We start from the raw sequence: 22,654 nt of genomic DNA on the forward strand, positions 1-22,654 counted from the left end.
TTTTAAAACTTGCCAATTTGAACAATATCTTCTTTCAGTTACAGTTGTTACCAATGTGTCATTTGTTTGCAACCTTAATATAGATGAAATAACATTTTTGTAAGAAAATATCAGCGAAATACCCATTGCGTTATTTATGCCTCTCAGTATATATTTGAAATAATATTTTGGCCGCTAATGCAGGTTCAGACCGCGTGGGCAGGTGGCCGTTCTATAGAAGTCAAATAAAGACAGAAATGCGTTGGGGGATTTCAGGGTGGCCGTTATGGGCAGGTGGCCGTTATACAGAGGTGCCCGTTAGACCAAGTTCGACTGTAATATATATATATATATATATATATATATATATATATATATATATATATATATAACCTTCTTGTTCTTATTTGTTCAGTGATTCTATTCCAGTTGCTGCACATCTTCCTAACCTGCCTTTCCTTAGCGCAATGCGCTCGGGAACTTACATTGTGAACGAACCCCAAGGAACCGACAACGGCTTAGTGTCTGGCACGGATCAGGAAGTTGTTGAAACAAAGATGGCTAACGAACCAGTCGAACAACAGCAGCAACAACAGCAGCAACAACAACAGTCTGAGCAAACAAAGATAAAACCTAGAGAGAAAACACACTCTGTTTACAAGTAAGACAATATATGAAATATATACATCAATGTTTAAATCTGGCCCATATATATACGTGTGTGTGTGTGTGTGTGTGTGTGTGTGTGTGTGTATGTGTATATATATATATATATATATATATACACACACACACATATATATATATATATATATATATATATATATATATAATATATATATATATACAAATAGAATACTAGTACTACTCTTATGGCTATGGCATCCTATTTATCTTACGAGTTGTTTAACAACGTAGCCCATCTAACTAGCTGTAAATGAAATGGTATCTAACGGACACGAATTCTATTTCTTACATATTCTAAGAAAAAAACCCAAATTTAAAATAAATTTAAACGTCTTTTCCAACTGACTTATTTACGGCGCTTAAAATCAGTTTCATGTTAACTTACACATCACAGAACAGTCAAGTTCGATCAGGCTTATTTCATTGGATGGTACGACTGTGGTGTAAGCAACACATAATGTTTTCACCAATTAGTGTGTGAGAAATATATATCGTGTGATTCATAAAATATAAGGTCCCACTTTTTAAAGTTGAATAGGAAAAGTATGCAACACCTAAAATTGGAAATTTGTACAAAACCAGTTTATTATGTTGTCTATTGGTGGCAGAGTTTTTACTTTGATACAGTTCACTTTTAAATTGGTGCTTAACACAAACTATAATTGTCAAAAAATGCTGTACTATTAACTAAAACCCCACTTATCAACCTCTGCTCTACTGTATATACTCAAAACGATGGTCGAGTGGCCCAATATCTTTTCTTGGCGGATACATTGCACTTCTTTACTTCGAGAGTTTTCCATCAACAGTTGGAAACGTCTTCAGCCGTCGACCTGTCCACGCGACTGACTGCCTGCCGACAGACAGCACCATACTGAATAGCCTATAAAATTGCAGTCGTTGGAAGCTAAAATGTTACAAAAACACCACAACCCCAACTCTCGAACAAGTAACGATGTGCATTTCACCATGGGGAAAAAAAGACAACAGGTCGTGATTGAAGATGGTGAGCCATTTAACCATCGATTTTAGTACGTACCGGTACAATGATGGTGAGCCATTAACAATGGTTTTAGTACGTACCGGTAGTGATGGTGAGCCATTTAACCATCGGTTTTAGCACGTACCGACACAGTGATGGTGAGCCATTTAACCATCGGTTTTAGCACGTACCGACACAGTGATGGTGAGCCATTTAACCATCGGTTTTAGCACGTACCGACACAGTGATGGTGAGCCATTTAACCATCGATTTTAGCACGTACCGGTGCAGTGATTGTGAGCCATTTAATCATCGGTTTTAGCACGTACCGGTACAGTCATTGTGAGCCATTTAACCATCGGTTTTAGCACGTATCGGTACAGTGATTGTGAGCCATTTAACCATCGGTTTTAGCACGTACCGGTACAGTGATTGTGAGCCATTTAATCATCGGTTTTAGCACGTACCTGTACAGTGATTGTGAGCCATTTAATCATCGGTTTTAGCACGTACCAGTACAGTGATTGTGAGCCATTTAACCATCGGTTTTAGCACGTACCGGTGTACATTTAACCATCGGTGATACCGGTGTGAGCCATTTAACCATCGGTTTTAGCACCGTACCAAATCACGGTTTTAGTGATGGTGAGCCATTTAATCATCGGTTTTAGCACGTACCAACACCTGTACAGTGATACAGTGATGTGAGCCATTTAACCATCGGTTTTAGCACGTACCAACACAGTGATGGTGAGCCATTTAACCATCGGTTTTAGCACGTACCGGTACAGTGATGGTGAGCCATTTAGCCATCGGTTTTAGCACGTACCGGAACAGTGACTGTGAGCCAGCTTCTTGATCGTATAGCTTTTCTTTTTAAATTAAATTTTGTATCACGCACCATTTTAAAAATAAGCATTGTGTCAAAGTGAATCTTTGAAAATCAATAAACTGTATAATAAACTGGTTTTGTGTAGATTTTCAGTGACTTGTATTGTATACCCTTTCCCATTATTCAACTTCAAAAGAGTTTTATGAAGCTCTCGATATACTATTATGCAGTTTTCGGTTACGTATCCAAGACCCCAAACTAGTGCTTCATACTGGTGTATCACAGGCGGGTTTCTTCCCATCTTCCAGATATGTATAGCTATAGTCATGTATCAAACTACTAATAACCGTCGTTATAAATATTCGGGGTAGGGGTGGAGTAGGGAGTGGGGTGGGATGGGACGGGAGGCCGTTAAATAAACTGTCCTTTCTTTGAGCGATGATCTAATAAGCGACCATGTTGTCATCTCAACGATAATACATCTAAACTGATTACATACAGATTTAGTGGAAGGCCGACAGTATTACTGGTAACAGCGCTCAATAGACGATGTTTTGTGGCGACCGCTGCACTTGTATTTATATTTCTGCACCTACCATCACGTTACACCAGCTGTTGAAAAACATGGCCTACTTTGTTCTGTGGATGCACGTTAATGTAACACTACTTGTCTCGCGTGAGCTGCATCTTTTGCTGTAATGAGATACGATTACCCACATTTTCTCTATGCTTAAGCCATACGCAGACGGCACAGCCTTGACTTGTAATGGCTTCTAGGAGGTAGGTGTTGTTTATGTAGGCAATAACGCCGTGGGAAATGTTATGCATTTTTGACGCTTTGTACAAAACACGTTTTTTTGCCTACATGAAATACGCGTATATAGCAGTTAATATTCTAAGGCACCCAAAACATGCATGTCGTCGTGAAATACAAGAGGATATTCACATTTCCATTACCTTTAACATTCATGTGCATGGTACAGATGGAAAACGCGCGCGCGCGTGCGTGTGTGTGTGTGTGTGTGCGCGCGCGCATAGATTTCTGAGGCCTAATTCACTAAACTCTCGCAACTTTGCGATCTCGCAGTGCAATGCTAAAAGACTTGCAAAGAGGATGCTTTGTTGTCTAGCAGAGCGTAAGAGAGCTTTGTGGATTAGGCCCCTGGTATGTTTGTTACATCATCTAGCACCAAGAATTATTACTATCATTGTTACTATCGGCATATGTTTGTTTTCATCGTTTAATGAGAAAAGACAATATACTGAGTTATTAGTCAAAGAAAGTTTGTTTTGTTTAACGATACCACAAGAGCACATTGATTTATTTATCATCAGCTATTGGATGTCAAACATTTGGTAATTTCGACATATAGTCTTAGAGAGGAAACTCGCTACATTTTTCCATTTATAGCAAGGGATCTTTTATATGCACCATCCCACAGACAGGATAGCACATGACCTTTGATATATCAGTCGTGGTGCACTAGCTGGGACGAGAAATAGCCCAATGGGCCCACCGACGATAGACGGGAGGCAGAATCTCAAAAGGGCTCTAGAAATCACTTTTGGGAGGACGGAATGTTAACTTTTGTCACCCATGCTGACTATTAACTTTGGCCCCTACTGCATACATTTCAGCCGGATGACACCTAAATTTGTAATTTATGACCTAGTTATGGCTATTTCAAGATGGCGGACTTGGCTTCGAAGACGAATTTCACAATTATTTGTATATCTCCAAAAGTATTTCAGTTAGGAACGTAAAATTTTGTGTATGACTCATTTTGTATATGAGGAACATGATAACCACCAGCATAATCAAATATTGATCATTTTAAAGTCAACAAAAAATAAACTATCCGAATTTAGCGAATTTACATGAAATCCGTTCATGAATCTGACAACACTTCAAGATGATAAAATGTTATGATTGATCAATAGCATATTATGAAGCAGTGATGTGATTGTTCTTAATCAGAGTTTTCATCATCATAATTAGTGTTAAACGGATTGCGACATAGGCTGGCATCATTGCATCCACATGCTCCAGTACATCGTAATCTCTTGGATCGGTAGCTGCACCTGGAAGTGTCACAGCTCTTGCAACTACAGTTAGTAATTGCAAGGTAATTGCACGGCAATGGATCATTCACAATGAGATTTGGTTGCACATTTCCAGTTGCACCATCCATAACCCAGCCATTTCCGGCTGGTGTACCAAGATTTGGTTGCGGTATTGTGGAAGAATACCACACCAAACTCTGATAAAGGGCACGTTTAATATGCTGTAGTAATGATGGTCGAGTTGGAGGCAACTTTTCGGGATCCTTGGTACCTTTCTGGAATAGTTTGTACCGGACATCATTTATGCTTTTATCTCCTTCCACTGCTGTGTACAGACGGCAGACAAACTCCTCTACCATTTCTACTGTCGCATTTGTTAGTGTTCCATTACCAAGATTATCCAACAAATTGGTATGCTCTTTGAATGTTTTCCACGTAGATTTTTTACCAAGGCCACATAACTGACTGACTGTGTCACAACCAGTTATTGCATGATATGCTGGCAAATTCTGGCGAAGATTATGCCCCAGTTTAATTTCATGAACTGGCACAAAACGTCGTTGCTTGGCTGTTCCAGTACGAAACCAGATTTCCCGACTAAGTTGCCCTGAAAAGTGCAATAGTAACACTAGTACATCAGTATCTCTTGACGAGATTATTACTCGATCATATCCTTCTCTTGCTACAATGCTTGCGTGTGTCCGCTTCATCGTGATTGGACATGAGCAACATAACATCTGTTCCATGCGATGACTGTGCTTCATTCCGTTCAATGAACCCACCAGAAATTACCACTTCGCAATCATGTAGGGAGGCCTTCGCCATGGCTATGAGTTCAATACTGAGGAAGTTTTCAAGATCAGCCTTGTTGTCTGACAGGTCGATGAAATTCTTCCAGTTCACAGGTAGCGGAACTTCTCTATCTTGAATCTTGCGACGAATAGGCTTGCTGCTTCTAGATCGGCTATTCCGTGATGCATTCTTGATCGTGCCTTTCTCATAACGATCGAAGACAATATCTATTCTTGAACAAGTATCACGGAAGTGACTGAATACTGAATCAATGAAGATATCAGCAAGATTTCCAAACGTTTTTGCCCCAGCTGGTTTCCCAATTGCTTGAACAAGGGCTTGGCCATCTATGATAGTGCATGTTCGCAGTTCTGTTGGTGGAAGATGAGCTAGGGCAATTGTATCCCCCTGCAGGATTTGTCCGAGTGCAGCCTTATTGGTACTCCTCAGTTGCCCTGATGTATCAGCTAAAGAAAGTGGTGCAGGTGATAATTCATGGCTCGATCTGCTTTGACAATTTTGCCTTTCTGAGCGTCTGCTGTTTTATGTTGGACTTGATACATTGTCTTCAGTGTTGGACTCCTCAGTTGTTTTAACTTTGCTTGCATGTTGTTCAGAGCTGTGTTTTCACCAAAGACAGTGCTCTCAATCCACACTTCTGGTAGACCCGAACCAGTGAAATGTTGTCCTATAGCTTGCATGAAATTCTTTGCTATATGGAAACCTCCAAGACGTATGAAAATAGTTTGATACAAGTTTACATTCACCCACTGTAGCTCCTTAGCTTTGCAGTACAACTGCTGATCAAACGTTATAACAGTTGATTGTCCTGGATTCATGATTGCGGAAATCTTTATACATCGCATCATGACAGTCCACAATGTGTCACTTTCATGTGCTGGAGTATTGATCAGCGGTAAATAGCCAGTACTACAAATTTGTGAATGATCGTCTTGTACGTTTAACTGATTGAAGCCAGTCCAGGCAGGCACTGCATTGCCTTCAGTATCACTGATGCGAGCTATAATCCAAGAAACATCCTTGATACTAGCTGCATCAGCTATGTCTTGGTCAGGTACATACCACAGCTCATTGATGTTTGCAGAGAATCGAGGCTGTACGTGAAGAGGAAGCTGTGGAGGATGTTCTAGCTGGTGAAATTCTTCAGGAATCATGATTGATTTGGCCTTGCCTAATGATAATTCCACTTCATGCTGATGTCGCACTTTTCCTCTTTGAAATGTGAACATCTGAGTGGCATGAAAGGTGCCCATGCCATCAAGAGTCTCCTCTATGAGGTCGATATTGTCGGCAGCAAACTGGAAAAAGTGATTGGCAGCGAGGTTTGATGGAACCGGCATATTGTCATTTTCAGCATAGCGGTCCAAATTTCTCTGTGCCAGAGTTGTATCCAAGCGTCTCACCTGATCATAGCTTATACAATGTCCAGCATGATGCATTAAGTCAACTAACAACTTTGATCGTGTTGCTTGATGAAGAGCCATTCCAATACCAATGTGTTTCGGAGTCAACTTCTTACGTTTAGATGCTAAGTCTTGTGAGATGCTAAGTGCAATCCACTTGGTGTTTTCATTTTCTTCAATTTCATCCAACTCACCATTGAGGAGTAGACATATTAGTGTATATAGACTCTGAGGCACTACCTTTGCTGCATTTCCCTTTGTGATTGAAGCACAATTTGTGAGGCTGGGACATGTTTTGATGTCCCCCCTTATGCGAAGTGCAGTGTGATGCAAAGCGAGCAGTTCGTCAGTCTCTGTATCTGACAACTGACTTTTTGACACATTCTGGATTAAAAGGGCACCTTCCAATTCGTCCGTTCTCTTCTTCAGTTTCTGCACCATAATCTTCGCTGCTCTGACAGGGAAAAGTAGCTGAGGATTCGTCTAGTTGTGGATCTTTAATTTTCAGAAATTGCCTAAAATGAATCGGGTCACAGTAATATTGAATCATTATTATGTATTGCAGGTAAATCAGAAATAGCATATTTGCAGAGTAATATTCAAGAACAGTAAAATGGACTATGTTTTCTGTGCCAGGAGAGAGACGACAGAAAACCAACTAGAATATCAACTGATTCCGGCATTGTTAGAGTTCAACAGGTGGTAAATGAACGCAAACGATATAATGATGTTGTGAATTGGGATAAACTTGAAAGGATCGAGCATGTTGACCTCACTAAAATTGCAAGGACAACTGATATTCTTAATCATAAGGATTGTTACACAACATTCACGAGTACGATGCATATCAATCAATCCATACAACTGGATCACCTGTGCCAAATTTCAGAAAAATATCTTGATTAACATGGAAGATATTGATGATTTATGAAATTATCAGCTTTAAATATGGCGGCCATTTTGATTTCTCTATAATTAGCTCCCAAGCGGTAAATTTGAGTGTCATCCGGTTTATACGTGTTCCTAGTGGTCCAAACTTGTTGACTAACATGGGTGACAAAAGTTAACATTCCGTCCCCCCTAGCTTAAAATTTTCAATTTTGCCTCCCGTCTACGATGATCGATCCCAAACCGACCGCTCATCAAGCGAGCGCTTTACCACTGGACTACGTCCCGCCCCGCATTATTAGTGAAATGACCGGCCTCGGTGGCGTCGTGGTAGGCCATCGGTCTACAGGCTGGTAGGTACTGGGTTCGGATCCCAGTCGAGGCATGGGATTTTTAATCCAGATACCGACTCCAAACCCTGAGTGAGTGCTCCGCAAAGCTCAATGGGTAGATGTAAACCACCTGCACCGACCAGTGATCCATAACTGGTTCAACAAAGGCCATGATTTGTGCTATCCTGCCTGTGGGAAGCGCAAATAAAAGATCCCTTGCTGCTAATCGGAAGAGTAGCCCATGTAGTGGCGACAGCGGGTTTCCTCTCAAAATCTGTGTGGTCCGTAACCATATGCCTGACGCCATATAACCGTAAATAAAATGTGTTGAGTGCGTCGTTAAATAAAACATTTCTTTCTTTTATTAGTGAAATGCGTAGGCCCTACCTCTGTGTACAGGAGCTTCACGTGACATAAAATTAATATTCCTGTACACTGCTGTTTCATCTAGTCCGAGCTTTATTGCTTAATGGCCGACACACTTAATTGCAGACGTTTTAGATGTCCGTCATTAGTCGTATATCCGTCTTTCATGTACCTCCCCGGAGTCCGGTCTCAACATTGATTGGGTAGCTGTGGCGCGCGAGGCTTCTCCTGCAGTGAGAGGACAACTCGGAAATAAACCATTGTTCTTTTGTTGAACAACACATGCAGTTTGTGTCCATTGAATGTGAGACACTGTTATTTTTATTGTTTTCTTTCAATCTGTCATTATTTTTTAAAACTGCATGACTACAGCTGAATATATTTATTTTTAATTTCATATTGTTGTTAACTCAGGTCCCTATTCACGATATTAACGTTTAAATAACGGCTTACAGACTTACAGACCATTTGCGTCAAAATTAAACTGATGGACTCTTTTACAGCTGTATTAAATAATGCTAAAACTTAAGTAAAAACATTGTTATTAAGTTTTAAACCCACACTAACACGCATAATATTTACACAAAAAAACTTCTTTATAAAAAAAAAAGTGTTTTATTTAACGACACCACTAGAGCACATTGATTTATTAATCATCGGCTATTGAATGTCAAACATATGGTCATTTTTGACACGGTCATAGAGAGGAAACCCGCTACATTTTTTCATTAGTAGCAAGGAATCTTTTATATGCACCATGCCACAGACAGGATAGCACATACCACGGCTATTTATTTCTTAATAAATAAACCATTGGAACAACCAATCACGGACGTCGAAAGATTATAGCGAATGCGTTGGGTTTTTTTTTTTTTTTTTTGTAGGGGGAGCTATATATTAATTTGATTTCCAACTGGGGGTGGAATGGGGTGAAGGGTAAATGATGGTACTGCCCCCTGCGACCTACCTCACCCACCCTAGGGGCAGTTGCCCCCCCCCCCCCCCCCCCGTCTCGTACGTTGTTGGATCGGTAACACTTGGCATACTTAACCGAGTTCTGCCTTTCTCCTCTACCCTAACCCTTACATGAAAAGTGTTGGTGTAGTGTGTTCTTTTATGTGTTAGGTTTGTTCTTTTTTACCTTCCTTTTTTTTTTTTCACTATCTCATCCAATTGCTTATTGTGTTGTGGTTGTTTTCTCGGAAATGTTTTGAACATGGAGCTTGCATAAATTCCTCGAAAATAATGCGAACTAAACCCTAAACTGTTTAAATAAGTAATAGACACCTTAATAAGGACACATAATCTAATGTATTAGAATTAGTTATCTCCTCATGTCATAGCTAGTTTCCGTCCCCTCTAAGACCGGTTTATGTTTATGAACGGTGGAACATGAGGTTAAACTTGTAGTAATCGTGTTGCTGGCACATTGCCATCATGTGTTACTGTGATGGAGTAGATGTAGAATACCTCAAGGTTTACCGTTTAGGGTTACGTTTCCCAGTAGGATCTCTGATGAACCAGATATGGCCAACCCTAACTACAATACTGTATGCTGAACGAAACACCCTTACTAAAATATTGTATGCTGAACGAAACGTGAAAATCTCCAACACTGACGTTCATTCATTTCATTTTTTCGTTTTTCTTTTATAAATCAGTTAACTGTTTTAAGTTTTAATAATAATATTATTAACATTATTGTTATTATTATTATTGTTATTATTATTATTATTTAACACAAATATCCATCGTTGATCGGCCTAAACAGATTATGACGATAGCTTAAATTCCGTTCTTTTTTAGTCAATTGTTAATTTTAAGGCCACTGTCCAGGTATAATAATTACAAAACATTATTGCACTGGTTGTACATACCGAAGACATATTTGTACAAAGTGAAGAGGAAGCAGACTTTTATTGAAGAGGATGCAAATGTTATATTTCCACTGCAGCATTTTACGCTGCACTTTGACAAAAGCACTGGACAGAACGTAAAACGCGTCCTAAAAAGCTTAAGTGAAAACAGACATTTAAAAGCGTTTCATAGGTTTCGTGTGCTGTAATTAATGGAGTTAAGGTCTGATTGTATGCGTAGTAAGCGTTTTACGCCGAGACTAATAAGCACGCTGTGTCAGGCACGGCGAATGCAAGTAGACATGGAGGTGGGGTGACTTAGACCGAGAGTGCAAAGTAAAGTTTCTAGGGGGTTGGGGGGGGGGGGATGCTCCCCCGTAAAATTTTGAAAACTATATGTCCTGAAATTCAATTTCCTGGCCGTGCCTCTCCTGTCAGCTGTTTCCATATTGGCGGAAAACGATGACAAATACGCTTGCAGTCTATCAGTCTTGATGACCTAGTTGTAAATACAGGAATCTCATTGGCCGAAAAAAAAAAAAAACCCCAGTCCCCACGCCGCGTGAAACGCTCCGGAATATTCGTTTATTCAGGTCGTTCCGCGCCGCGGTAACAAACGAAGCCTTTATAATAATAAAGTTTCCAGCACAGCATGACATTAAAAATACACACCCTGCCACCGCAGTGTGAAATACTTCAAATATTAAAACAAAAATAAAAAATAAAATAAAAATAATAATACAAATAAAAAGAAAAAGAAAAAGAAAAAACCTGAAAACTCCCCCACAAAACATTCCAATGCGTTTTTGTTTTATAGCCAGTGGGATTCCTAAATGGGTTAGGTCATCGTGATATATAAAGTTAAAGTTAGTTTTGTCCAGGACATAACTAGAAAACATTGATTTATAATCATTTGCTATTGGATGTCAAACATTTGGTAATTTTTACATATAGTCTTAGCAAGGAAACCCGCTACATTTTCCCATTAGTAAATGGGGATCGATCTTATAATGTAGTAGAGTTATGAACGTATAGTATAATAGTGCAAAATGTGATACTAACATGTCATTTTGCATGCAGTTAGGCCATCATGTGTTGAGTAAAACTTGATATAGGACCAACCTGACAGTGTTCCATATTGGCCATGTGACGTCACAATTCAAAATAGCCGCCAATGAACTATGAGACAAACAGCGCATCAGGCGAGAGCTTTACCACTGGGCTATCTCCCGGCCCTAATTATTAAAAGAAAAGGGTATACCGGACCCTCGGGCCCAGCCTAAATCCGTGTCTGACTCAAATTCACGTTACACGGATGAAAGTAAATATATATATTTATTTTTAAAACACCATTTCTGGCCGTGCCTCTCCTGTCAGCTGTTTCCATATTGGCGGAAAACCATTTCTGTATGGTAAATTCATATGCCTCTTTTATATGCTCCATCCCAAAGTCATGATAGCACATACTACGGCCTTTGATATAACAGTCGTGGTGCACCGACTGGAACGAGAAATAGCCCAATCGGCCCACCGACGGGAATCGAACCTAGACCGACTGCGCATAAAACAGCGTCCGTGCGTAAAAGAACGGCCGTGGTTGCTTAAAACGCAACAAACCTTTAGTGAAGTATTTAATTTCATAGTTCAATATTATATTGTCACATCCGTAATACATCAAGTTAAGATTCTTCGATACACAACTAACTAAATAGGCCTACTATAAAATTATCAGATACCATTTGAATATTTATGCCGTCATTATGCGATTTGGAAATGGCGAATGTGATAGAAGTAGTTATACCCGGTCCCAATAGACCGGGTATAACTGCTGATAGAAGATAAGTTGTTAGTCAAATTTGTCACTCGGATACAGATATAATGAAAGTTATTTCAGATATAATAGATACCATGGATACATGTAGTTGCCGGCTGTTATTATTATAATTAACGTGTGTTTACAGTGTTGTTGCATAGCTTCCGTCATTGAAGACCATTATGTTTGTGTGATCACAGTGTATGAGAGTAGAATTGTTAATTTAATCACAAATATTCCGCTTTGGTGTCAGAAGTGAAAGGGAAATATAATTACAGTCAGTAGTTAGCGGATTATCAGTTATTATCCTCGACTCGTTTATGTTCCGAATTAAATAATTTCCTTTTGTTACGAGCAAATAAAAATTATTTTACTTCGACATAAACTTGATAACTGCAATGGTTCCAAATTTATAATTTTAAAAATTACGTAAAATATTCAGTTTTGTTATGAGTTTTAGTTTTGTTCATTTTAACAAAAACTAAGGTTCTGTTAATTCGGTTACAAAAATCTCTAAAGAATTGTGTATTGTGTATTTTTAAAGTACCTATTTATTTTCATTCCAATAATATATATATATATATATATTTTTTTTTTGTCTTCAAATAATCACCTAGAAAAACAGCAAATCTATGATGTCACCAACTGGGTAGGAGCGTGCTAGAAATATACTAGTATACTCAAAACACCGTCTGAATCCATGCTAGAGAAATATTAATGCATTGTTTTGTTTTTTAAAAGTCTTTTTTATGTAGTAAAAACAATAGTTTTATTTGATATTCCTTTTATACATATTAACATGAAAAATACATTAACATACTAGTAGATTCAGCGATTTTAGCTTCATTTAAATTACTTGTTTAACATGTTTGAAATCGCACTTAATAAAACTAACACGAACCGAGCACCGGTTGGGAGAATAGTTGCTTGCAGTGATGTTTGGCGAGTCCTACGCCCTTAGAGATCCAAAATAGATAATTCATTTACTGTTCTAAATATTTAATGAACAAGGTATAAAAATATCAGTATATAGACTGAAAAGTACAATTTATAGTAATGGAAAATATAATTGATCTACTGATAAAAATAATTCAGTACTGCATAAACAACAGCAAAACTAGCATCATTAAATAAGCCTATCTTCACACCCAATGAGGGCCAGTGTAAACAGATGCCATCAACACATATGGCATACGACTCCACATTTCGCTAGGGAAGGTAATAGTTTAGTTTGGTTTGTTATTTAGCAATGTTGATATCGCCATCACTGGCAAAATTTAATCAAACCACTAGAGGGAAATACAGCGTTTGTATGCAAAATAGGGCGGGTTTGATCATGGACGCCTGACAGTTTACGTGGAGGTTGGGGAGCGGAAAGATTAAATTTGCTGAAAAGTTAGAAGATTCATTGATTTCTACCATGAACTTATCTCACACTAGCTCACTCGTCAAATTAAAACTTTTTATTGTATTATGTGTTGGTGATAAAGTTTAAAGTTTTAAAATGGGTCATCATACACATGTAATGTCATAAAATGTTGTACCATTGTACCAACATTTACTGTCCGAATTGAAGACGATGGTTGATTGTCCCACCATTACATTTGTATGTATGCATTTATTATAATAGTATAGTACTTAGTATACATGTATTTTCTTTTCCAATGTTTCAATGTATTGCTGAGGGCCTAGTGGAAGATTAGCTTGTGCTAAACCTGTCACCCTCATTAAATAAAGTTATTATTATTATTATTATTATTATTATTATTATTGGTGAGACATAATACACTTCATTACTTCTTCAAAAATTATTTTCCACTTGCATATCGAGATTTTCTTTCTTAAAGTTCTTCTACCATGAACTGCTGTCGACTTTATCAGAGAGAGAACCTCATAACCTCATATGGTTGATTTGGAGTGAGTTAAAAAAGGAAATATAAACATTTTGAATGAATTTATTTTATTATAGAAAAAATACCACCGATTGGTAGAAAAAGATAGTGACCTGATAGAATTTAGTATTTACAGTAGATTTTTTTCCAGGTTTTCAATGGTTTAGCATTTTTTCACAATTATGATTGACATTTATATAACATCAGTTACAGTGAGCGCAAGCGAGCTGTTATAATATCAAGATGAACATATTTACCATAATTAGATAATATAATAGGCAGTAAGGCAGTTTTCAAAGCAAAGACTGATATGAGTTTTTTATGAAGTAAACGACTTTAAAATCTGTGAATAGGAAAACCCCCACTAACTATGTTAAGAGTTCCCCGTGAAACGCGTGTTTGCACTGCAATGCCATTGGGCAATAGATATGCGTCCGCTTTTCACTTTCGCGAGGAACCTTGTACATTGGTGCCATGGCGAGGTAGGTGGTTTTGGCTTTGTTGTGCTTCTGCCAGAAGTCTGTGTATGCGTCGACAGTGTCAGCAACACCTACACACACCGCATGCATGCACGAGCCCTCACACACGTGTACTCACAACAGCATAAACGCGCAATCGCAAGCATGCACAAACAGAATTTTTTCTATATGTTTCTTGTTTTATCTTCTTCTTCTTCTTCTTACATTTGGTATTATAATTACAGTTATTTGTATTTTAAAAGTACAAAACAGATGACAAAGGTTATTAAAAAGTAGTATAATTAATTGTGCCTTATATTAATACCTCAATATATACTGCAAAAATATATTATCTTCTGTTAAATACTCACAGACACTGTTTCTTTAGTCAGTTATAGCAGCAAGTAATGCTGTAATAAGGCTACTGAAGATGCCGAAGTCAATCTGTTTACGTAATTAATAGCACCCAGATGTATGTTTATGTGACAGTCTTGGTACGTCGTTCATAACACGGTTTATCTTTATGTGATGCCTACTCAATGAGAGCCCAGACCGATGTATATGTGCTATCTGGTGTTGTCTGATAACGCTGATGTGTAGAATAACTGCCATACGTCATTATTATGTTGATCTGCAAGCGGCATTCCGCATCCAGTAGTAAATGTGTGTATTGTTAATGACATGTGTGTGACCTACCTACTTAGACCTACCGCGATTATCACCATTGTGATGACACCAATTACAGTTGTGATAATCTCTGTAGGCCTAAGTCTTTAATAAGACACGTATCTGTGATAATCTCTATACGTCATTAATAACACAGATGTTACAAATGACAGACAGACAGATAATTTATTCTGTATGTCTGTTAAATATAAGACCATGATGTAGGTACATCATTAATAACACCCATTAAATCTTTGGTAATCTATGATAATATTAAAGTTGTGATAATCTGTATACGTCATTAATATATTTATCATATAATAGCTAGCATATCCAGTGTAATCAGATCACATACTTTCAGAATTAGATAACTTTGCAAATTAGATGTAAATTAATCGATGTCACGGCACTACATGTATTGCCATTTAAGTAAATGTTCTACGGTGACACTCCATATACTTATTGACGTATGCGTCCATAGTAAAAAAACAACCCCACACACATTTCAATAACAGCTTTACAGTTAGTAAAAGCTACCCCACACACATTTCAATAACAGCTTTACAGTTAGTAAAAGCTACCCCACGTTCAGAAAAAGAAACAACAAGATGTTGTATATCTTTTAAGCCTTGTCTACACGGTCATACATTTGTCCAAAAACATTGTTAGACATGCCGGGACAAATGTCCCCACTTGTTCACGTTTGTATAACTTCCTGTCTTCATGATAAAATATTCTTGACTTTTGTTCACATTTAATTTTTGACGTTTGTTCAGAATTTAAAAAACAAAAAATATGGCAAAAAGGATATTGGTGAGAAAATATGACCATGTAAAGCTTCTTATTTACTTAATTGACTTTTCAAATAAATTTTAATTTTGGTAGATTTAAACATAGCAGTTTATTTAAATGGGCAATTTTTATCAGGGTTCCCATCCAGTTAGACACTGTATGCTGGAAGGAACAACATTTTTACATTTTACTATAGCACTTAGTAATAGTTAGAGGACGAAAAACAATACGGCGTATAAAGGTAGTGTCGCACGAAACAAAGGCGAGGCGTTAGCCGAGCGTTTTCTCGTGCGACACTACCTTTATACGCCGATAAAGTATTGTTACTCGTCCTCTAACTGTCTTAGAGCAGAGCCAAAATCTCGTGCAGAATACCGCTTATAAAGTGAATGTCTGAAGTACTTCATCGGGATATAAATGTACTTCACGTGACCAAATATGAAGCTCCCACTGGACTAGAAATTCAACTGTGCTCTAAATTGAAAATAGAGCAAACAAACTAAAACACCCGTAGAACACCCTAATCGTTACCACCCACCCCTTCCTTTCCCAGCTGTAGTTACTTTTTTCGTGTGTTTATCTTTGTACTGAAACGTTATAAAGGCAAGGGGTTTGGTCATAAAGGTTAATCACTTTCATCACTTCATGGTGAGATCATGATTTCTCCTCTTGTGTTGATACTGCCATTTTGGATATCATTTGATGTAGAACTTTGGTCGCATGGCACATCTAAAGAATCTGAATGGTTATAAGTGGGGACAAACTGCAACATTTGTCCAAAATATGAAGCATGCTGCTAAATCTTGCGACATGTTGCAGGGTGTCCCGCCTTGTCCAACGGTGTTGTAAAATTGGTCTGTCTCTACACGGTCATACATTTTTTGCGCAACAAGTGGAGATATTTGTCCCGGCTTGTCCAACAAAGTTTTTGGACAAATGTATGCTCGTGTAGACAGGCCTATATATGTAGAAAGTGTTATCTTGACTGTAAGAAAGCCGGAACTATTTTGTTGCTGGCATTTTAAAAATAAAGGTAAATTGCCAAAAGTTATATAATAAATAGAACATTTCATGTTTTTTGTCAAATATGATATAATAAATGTAAATATTCTGGCAGAGAGAGGAACTGTATGCCCAAAGCTGTAAACTAATTAACGTGCCGGTATCAGGCCAGGACAACATCATTTGATAACAATCAAGACGATTTAAAAAAAACAATCCAAACAAACAGATGAGCAGCTAAATATTCAAAAGAAATAAAAAGAAAGATTAAATGAAGTAACGAACATCTTTATTAAATTACTAGTAGTTTAATGTTATATGTAATGGGCAAGTTAGCGGTAGCGCCAATGTTGAAGAGCGGACATCGATATACTAAAGGTTTTAATGGAAATTTTACCCAAACATATTTTTCTTTATTGTGTATATGATTCATAAATATCCCTAAAATGAAAACTTGGAAACCGTATTAGCATGGTTATCATATACAAAGAACGGGCATGATAAATGTTTTAAAAAGTTGCCTTTTATAGATACGCTCTTTTTGCCATTCAATCATTCTTTCTGTACCGAGATTCGTTTTTGAGTTGTAAAAACCATGTAGGTCTAGCTAGTACGGTTGCGAGCGAGATTAGTTTTTGGATTGTAAAAACCACGTAGACCTACCTAGTACTGTGTTTGGGTTGTAAAAAACGTATACCTACCCAGGGCCGGATTTAGACCTTTGTGTGTGTGTGTGTGTGTGGGGGGGGGGGGGGTACTTCAGGTTCGGAGGCCGCTCAACATAGAAATTAAATTACATGACAAATACAAAAATGAACTAATTTTATAATTATTATATTTTGTTTTTATAAAGGAAGTCCGTAGTCTGGGGGGCCCCAGGGCAATTGCCTCCTTTGCCCCCTTATAAATCCGGCACTGGACCTACCTAGTAGCCTATGGTTTTTGGGTTGTAAAAACCACGTAGACCTACCTAGTACGGTTTTGGGGTTGTAAAAACCACATACACCTACCTAGTACGTTGTTTGGGTTGTAAAAACCACGTAAACCTACCTTGTACGGTGTTTGGGTTGTAAAACCTATGTGAGCCTACTTAGTACGGTTTGCGGGTTATAAACATTATGTAGGCCTATCTATTACGGTTTTGGGGGTTGTAAGAAACACGTAGGGCTACCTAGTATGGTTTTGGGGTTATAAAAACCATGTAAGCCTACCTAGTACTGTGTTTGGGTTGTAAGAACCATGTAGGCCTACCTATTACAGTTTATCAGTTGTAAAAACCACGTAGGCCTACTTATTACGGTTTTTGGGTTGTATAACCATGTAGGCCTACCTAGTACGGTTTTGCGATGTAAGAACCACGTAGGCTTACCAAGTACGGTTTTGGGGTTGTAAGAACCATGTAGGCCTACCTAGTACGGTTTTTGGGTTGTAAGCACCATGTAGACCTACCTAGTACGGTGTTTGGGTTGTAAAAACCACGTAGACCTACCTAGTGCGGTTTTTGAGTTGTAAAAACCACGTAGACCTACCTAGTACGGTGTTTGGGTTGTAAAAACCACGTACACCTATCTAGTACGGTGTTTGGGTTGTAAAAACCACGTAAACCTACCTTGTACGGTGTTTGGGTTGTAAAAACCATGTGGGCCTACCTAGTACGGTTTTTCAGTTGTAAAAACCATGTAGGCCTACCAAGTACGGTTGCGAGCGAGATGTGTTCCAGTAAGCCTACACTGATTTCTTTATCTCTGAGACTTTGCTTCTGATAATATTTACAAGATCTCTGTGTTTATCATTATCGTATTTATTAACATCCTGACTTTGATGTTTATTCTAAAAATATACCATATGTGCCATCACCTTTTGGCAAAACCGTGTGGTCTGGTAATATCGGTTAGAGCACTGGAAATTTATCATAGTGTTCAGTGGATTTGTCGGGAATAAGATATATGTTTTTTGTTCTATTATGAATAAAATCTGGGGGGTTTTCGGGTTTTTTTAAATTGTTTGTTTGGTTGTTTTTTGTTTGTTTGTTTGTATTATGTATTCGGTTGGGCTTTTGGGTTCGTCTAAATTAAACCCTGCTAAAATATCTGTCAGCTGGATATAACGTTATGACAGTGAGCTGATTTACTAATTGCACGTCATTTATGATTGTAAAATACCTGTAAGAAATCAAGCATTTTGATTGGCTGATTACAAGTGGTTCATTCTACGATATACCACCTCCGAAAGTCAGTGTACCTACTGTAACGTTGTTTACGTGTATTCATACGCGGCGAAGTGTCACTGTTTGTAAATATGGATGACGTACACGTAGAAGACGCTGAATCGTTTAATTTGGGTGAATTGGAAGAAATAATTATGCTATCTCACTGCCATCTATGTCATATATCTTTACCGTAAATTGTCCCATTTTGTACCAACCCCTCCAAACTCTCACACATTACCGATTACGAGACCAACCTCGTATAATACTAATACTAATACTCGTCGTTATGTTGCCTGTATAAAATAACAATTTGTCTTTAGGTTAGACCTGCATGCAGTTAATTATGCAAATCAGTACCATGTCAAAATAATATATATATACAATGTTGTTGTTTTTGTTTTTGTTTTTTTAATGTACCTTTTTGAAAGTACAGAGAACTGCGACTAGATTTTTGCGAGTATCATGAGACTACGAAGACGTGCAGTCAGTACTTTCATGGCTATATACACGTAGCTGGACACTATCGTTATCAACGTGTTTGACTCCCACCCGCATCTTTCATCTAAATTGGAAACAGCCTTTCAAAATATCATTTTAACTCAGAAAAATAAATAAATCATTTTTCTCATCTCTTGCTTATCACACTTTATAGAGAAATCTTGTATTTTTATGATTCACCGTGAAGGGCAATTGATAGTATATTTATTACAGGCGCGGACGTCTGCCACATTTAGATAAACACATATCCCAGACGTGCAAACAAAGTGACCTTGTAAGACCACAAGAACTTATTAACTTGGGGGAGGGGAGGGTGTAATTTTCTGATTTTATATATCTAAGTTACAATATGTCTTCTATGCTTTTTAGTATGCTAACTCAGAAAATTGGATTTAAATTTGACCTTGAACACATTCTTAATCCTTGAAATGACCGATAGCAAAGTACCTATAGTCCGTCCCACAGAGAACGCCTTTTTCATACTATAAAATTTACTACAAGTTATTTAATTCTGAGCCGATTGATTTGTACATTGCACACACAAATAGTGTTTGTTTGTTTGGGTTTTTTTTTTTTTTTTTTTTTTTTTTTTTTTTTTTTTGGGGGGGGGGGGTATTTCCAAAACACTTCTACTTTTCTTCTTACGTCAAACCAAACTGAAATTATTTACAAAAACGTTGTATGTAATGATGGGCGTACTATAGGTAACAAGCCTAGGAGTTCATTCCTCCCCTTTAGTTGGGAGGAAGCTGTCATCAGTCACGTGCGTGCGCTAGATGTTACTGCGGTCACCCCCCTCTATGGCGTAATCGGTAATCCATCGGCCTCAAGACTGGGAGGAGTTGGCCCTGTTGGGTTCGCATCTCAGTACAATCTCCTGTCCAGAATCAGATATAACGGCACAAGGGAAAGTTATAGTGCCAATAAAACGACTTCTTTCCCTAACAGTGTTTTGGTCGAAGGTTGGAATCCAAATTACAATCAGCGCCCCATGACTAGTATGTCAAATGCTGTGGTATGTGATGTCCCGTGTGTAGGAAAGTGCATATAAGTGCTGCTAATGGAAAATTGTTTTCTTTAATACGATGTGTCAGATATGCAATAGCCGATAATTATTAAATTGATGTGCTCTAGTAGTATCGTTAAAGAAAACAAACTTTAACATTACGCTCTCTAACAACTAATTATTAACCCCTGTCTCGGACAGACAGCTGAGGACTGTGTCCGGGACAGTGTGTTTGAACTTTAATTGGATATAAGTGTGGAAATAAATTGAAATGAATGAAATGAAACGTAACATTCCGATCTTTAGCTTTTCAAGATAAGTAGGGCGGGATTTAGCTCAGTCGGTTGAGCGCTCGCCAGAGGTGCTTGCGTCGCAGGATCGAATCATTTCTGTGGATTCATTCAACTGACTGGGGGTTTTTCCCCCGTTACAACCAGTGCACTACAACTGGTCAAAAGCTGTGGTATGTGCTTTTCTTTCTGTGGAAAAGTGCATATAAAAGATCCCTTATATAGCGGGTTTCCTCTGATGACTACGAGTCGGAATTAACAAATGTTTGACATCCAATAGCCGATAATTGATGTGCTCTAGTGCTGTCGTTAAACAACACTAACTTGAACTTTTTCAAGATGAGTATGGCAGGCTTTGACGCAGTTACCCCAGGTATTTCCCCTGATAAAGTGAGGTTGATGAAAAGCCCATGCTTGAAGACTTTATGAGTTTTAATGTGACCCATATAGGGGTCAGCGACGATCCTCGCAGTTTATGCTTACCATGAAGCGAGGGAAAAAAGACACAACCACCAGGTGCGACACACGGGTACAAACGCCGATGGTACAACGACACCTGCGTCCACCCCAGTAGTTTCGTGATCCTTACTGACGATATAGTATATAGTGGATGCTCACCGCCTTCCGTCCCACGACCTTCAAGTGATGCTCACCGCCTTCCGTCCCACGACCTTCAAGTGATGCTCACTGCCTTCCGTCCCACAACGTTCAGGTGATGCTCACCGCCTTCCGGCCCACAACGTTCAGGTGATGCTCACCACCTTCCGTCCGCACTGCCTTCCGTCCCACTTCCGGCCCACGACCTTCAAGCGATGCTCACTGCCTTCCGTCCCACAACGTTCAGGTGATGCTCACCGCCTTCCGGCCCACGACCTTCAAGTGATGCTCACCACCTTCCGTCCAACGACCTTCAAGTGATGCTCACCACCTTCCGTCCCACGACCTTCAAGTGATGGTCACTGCCTTCCGTCCCACGACGTTCAGGTGATGCTCACCACTTTCCGGCCCACGACCTTCAAGTGATGCTCACCGCCTTCCGTCACACGACCTTCAAGTGATGCTCACCACTTTCCATCCCACAATCTTCAAGCGATGCTCACTGCCTTCCGTCCCACAACGTTCAGGTGATGCTCACCACTTTCCGGCCCACAATCTTCAAGCGATGCTCACTGCCTTCCGTCCCACGACGTTCAGGTGATGCTCACCACTTTCCGGCCCACGACCTTCAAGTGATGCTCACCGCCTTCCGTCACACGACCTTCAAGTGATGCTCACCACTTTCCATCCCACAATCTTCAAGCGATGCTCACTGCCTTCCGTCCCACAACGTTCAGGTGATGCTCACCACTTTCCGGCCCACGACCTTCAAGTGATGCTCACCGCCTTCCGTCACACGACCTTCAAGTGATGCTCACCACCTTCCGTCCCACGACCTTCAAGTGATGCTCACTGCCTTCCGTCCCACGACGTTCAGGAGATGCTCACCACATTCCATCCCACAACCTTCAAGTGATGCTCACTGCCTTCCGTCCCACAACGTTCAGGTGATGCTCACCGCCTTCCGGCCCACGACCTTCAAGTGATGCTCACCACCTTCCGTCCCACGACCTTCAAGTGATGCTCACCGCCTTCCGGCCTACGACCTTCGGGTGATGCTCACCACCTTCCAGTCCACGACCTTCAAGTGATGCTCACCACCTTCCGTCCCACGACCTTCAAGTGATGCTCACCGCCTTCCGTCCCACGACCTTCAAGTGATGCTCACCGCCTTCCGGCCTACGACCTTCGGGTAATACTCACCACCTTCCAGTCCACGACCTTCAGGT

At 39.2% G+C, this 22,654-nt stretch overlaps 1 protein-coding gene across 2 annotated transcripts in view; it reads left to right on the forward strand.

The window, feature by feature from the left end:
• LOC121375371 (proton channel OtopLc-like) overlaps positions 1-22,654 on the forward strand; it is a 64,542-nt gene that overhangs the window by 15,635 nt on the left and 26,253 nt on the right. For both annotated transcript variants that reach the window (XM_041502790.1, XM_041502789.1), the window contains exon 2: positions 409-640. In XM_041502790.1, coding sequence (XP_041358724.1) covers positions 447-640 — 194 coding nt within the window. In that variant the 5' untranslated portion in view covers positions 409-446. The remainder of the gene's footprint in view (positions 1-408; positions 641-22,654) is intronic.

Source organism: Gigantopelta aegis, chromosome 6, assembly GCF_016097555.1.
Source record: "Gigantopelta aegis isolate Gae_Host chromosome 6, Gae_host_genome, whole genome shotgun sequence".
In the NCBI taxonomy this organism is placed as follows: Eukaryota; Metazoa; Mollusca; class Gastropoda; order Neomphalida; family Peltospiridae; genus Gigantopelta; species Gigantopelta aegis.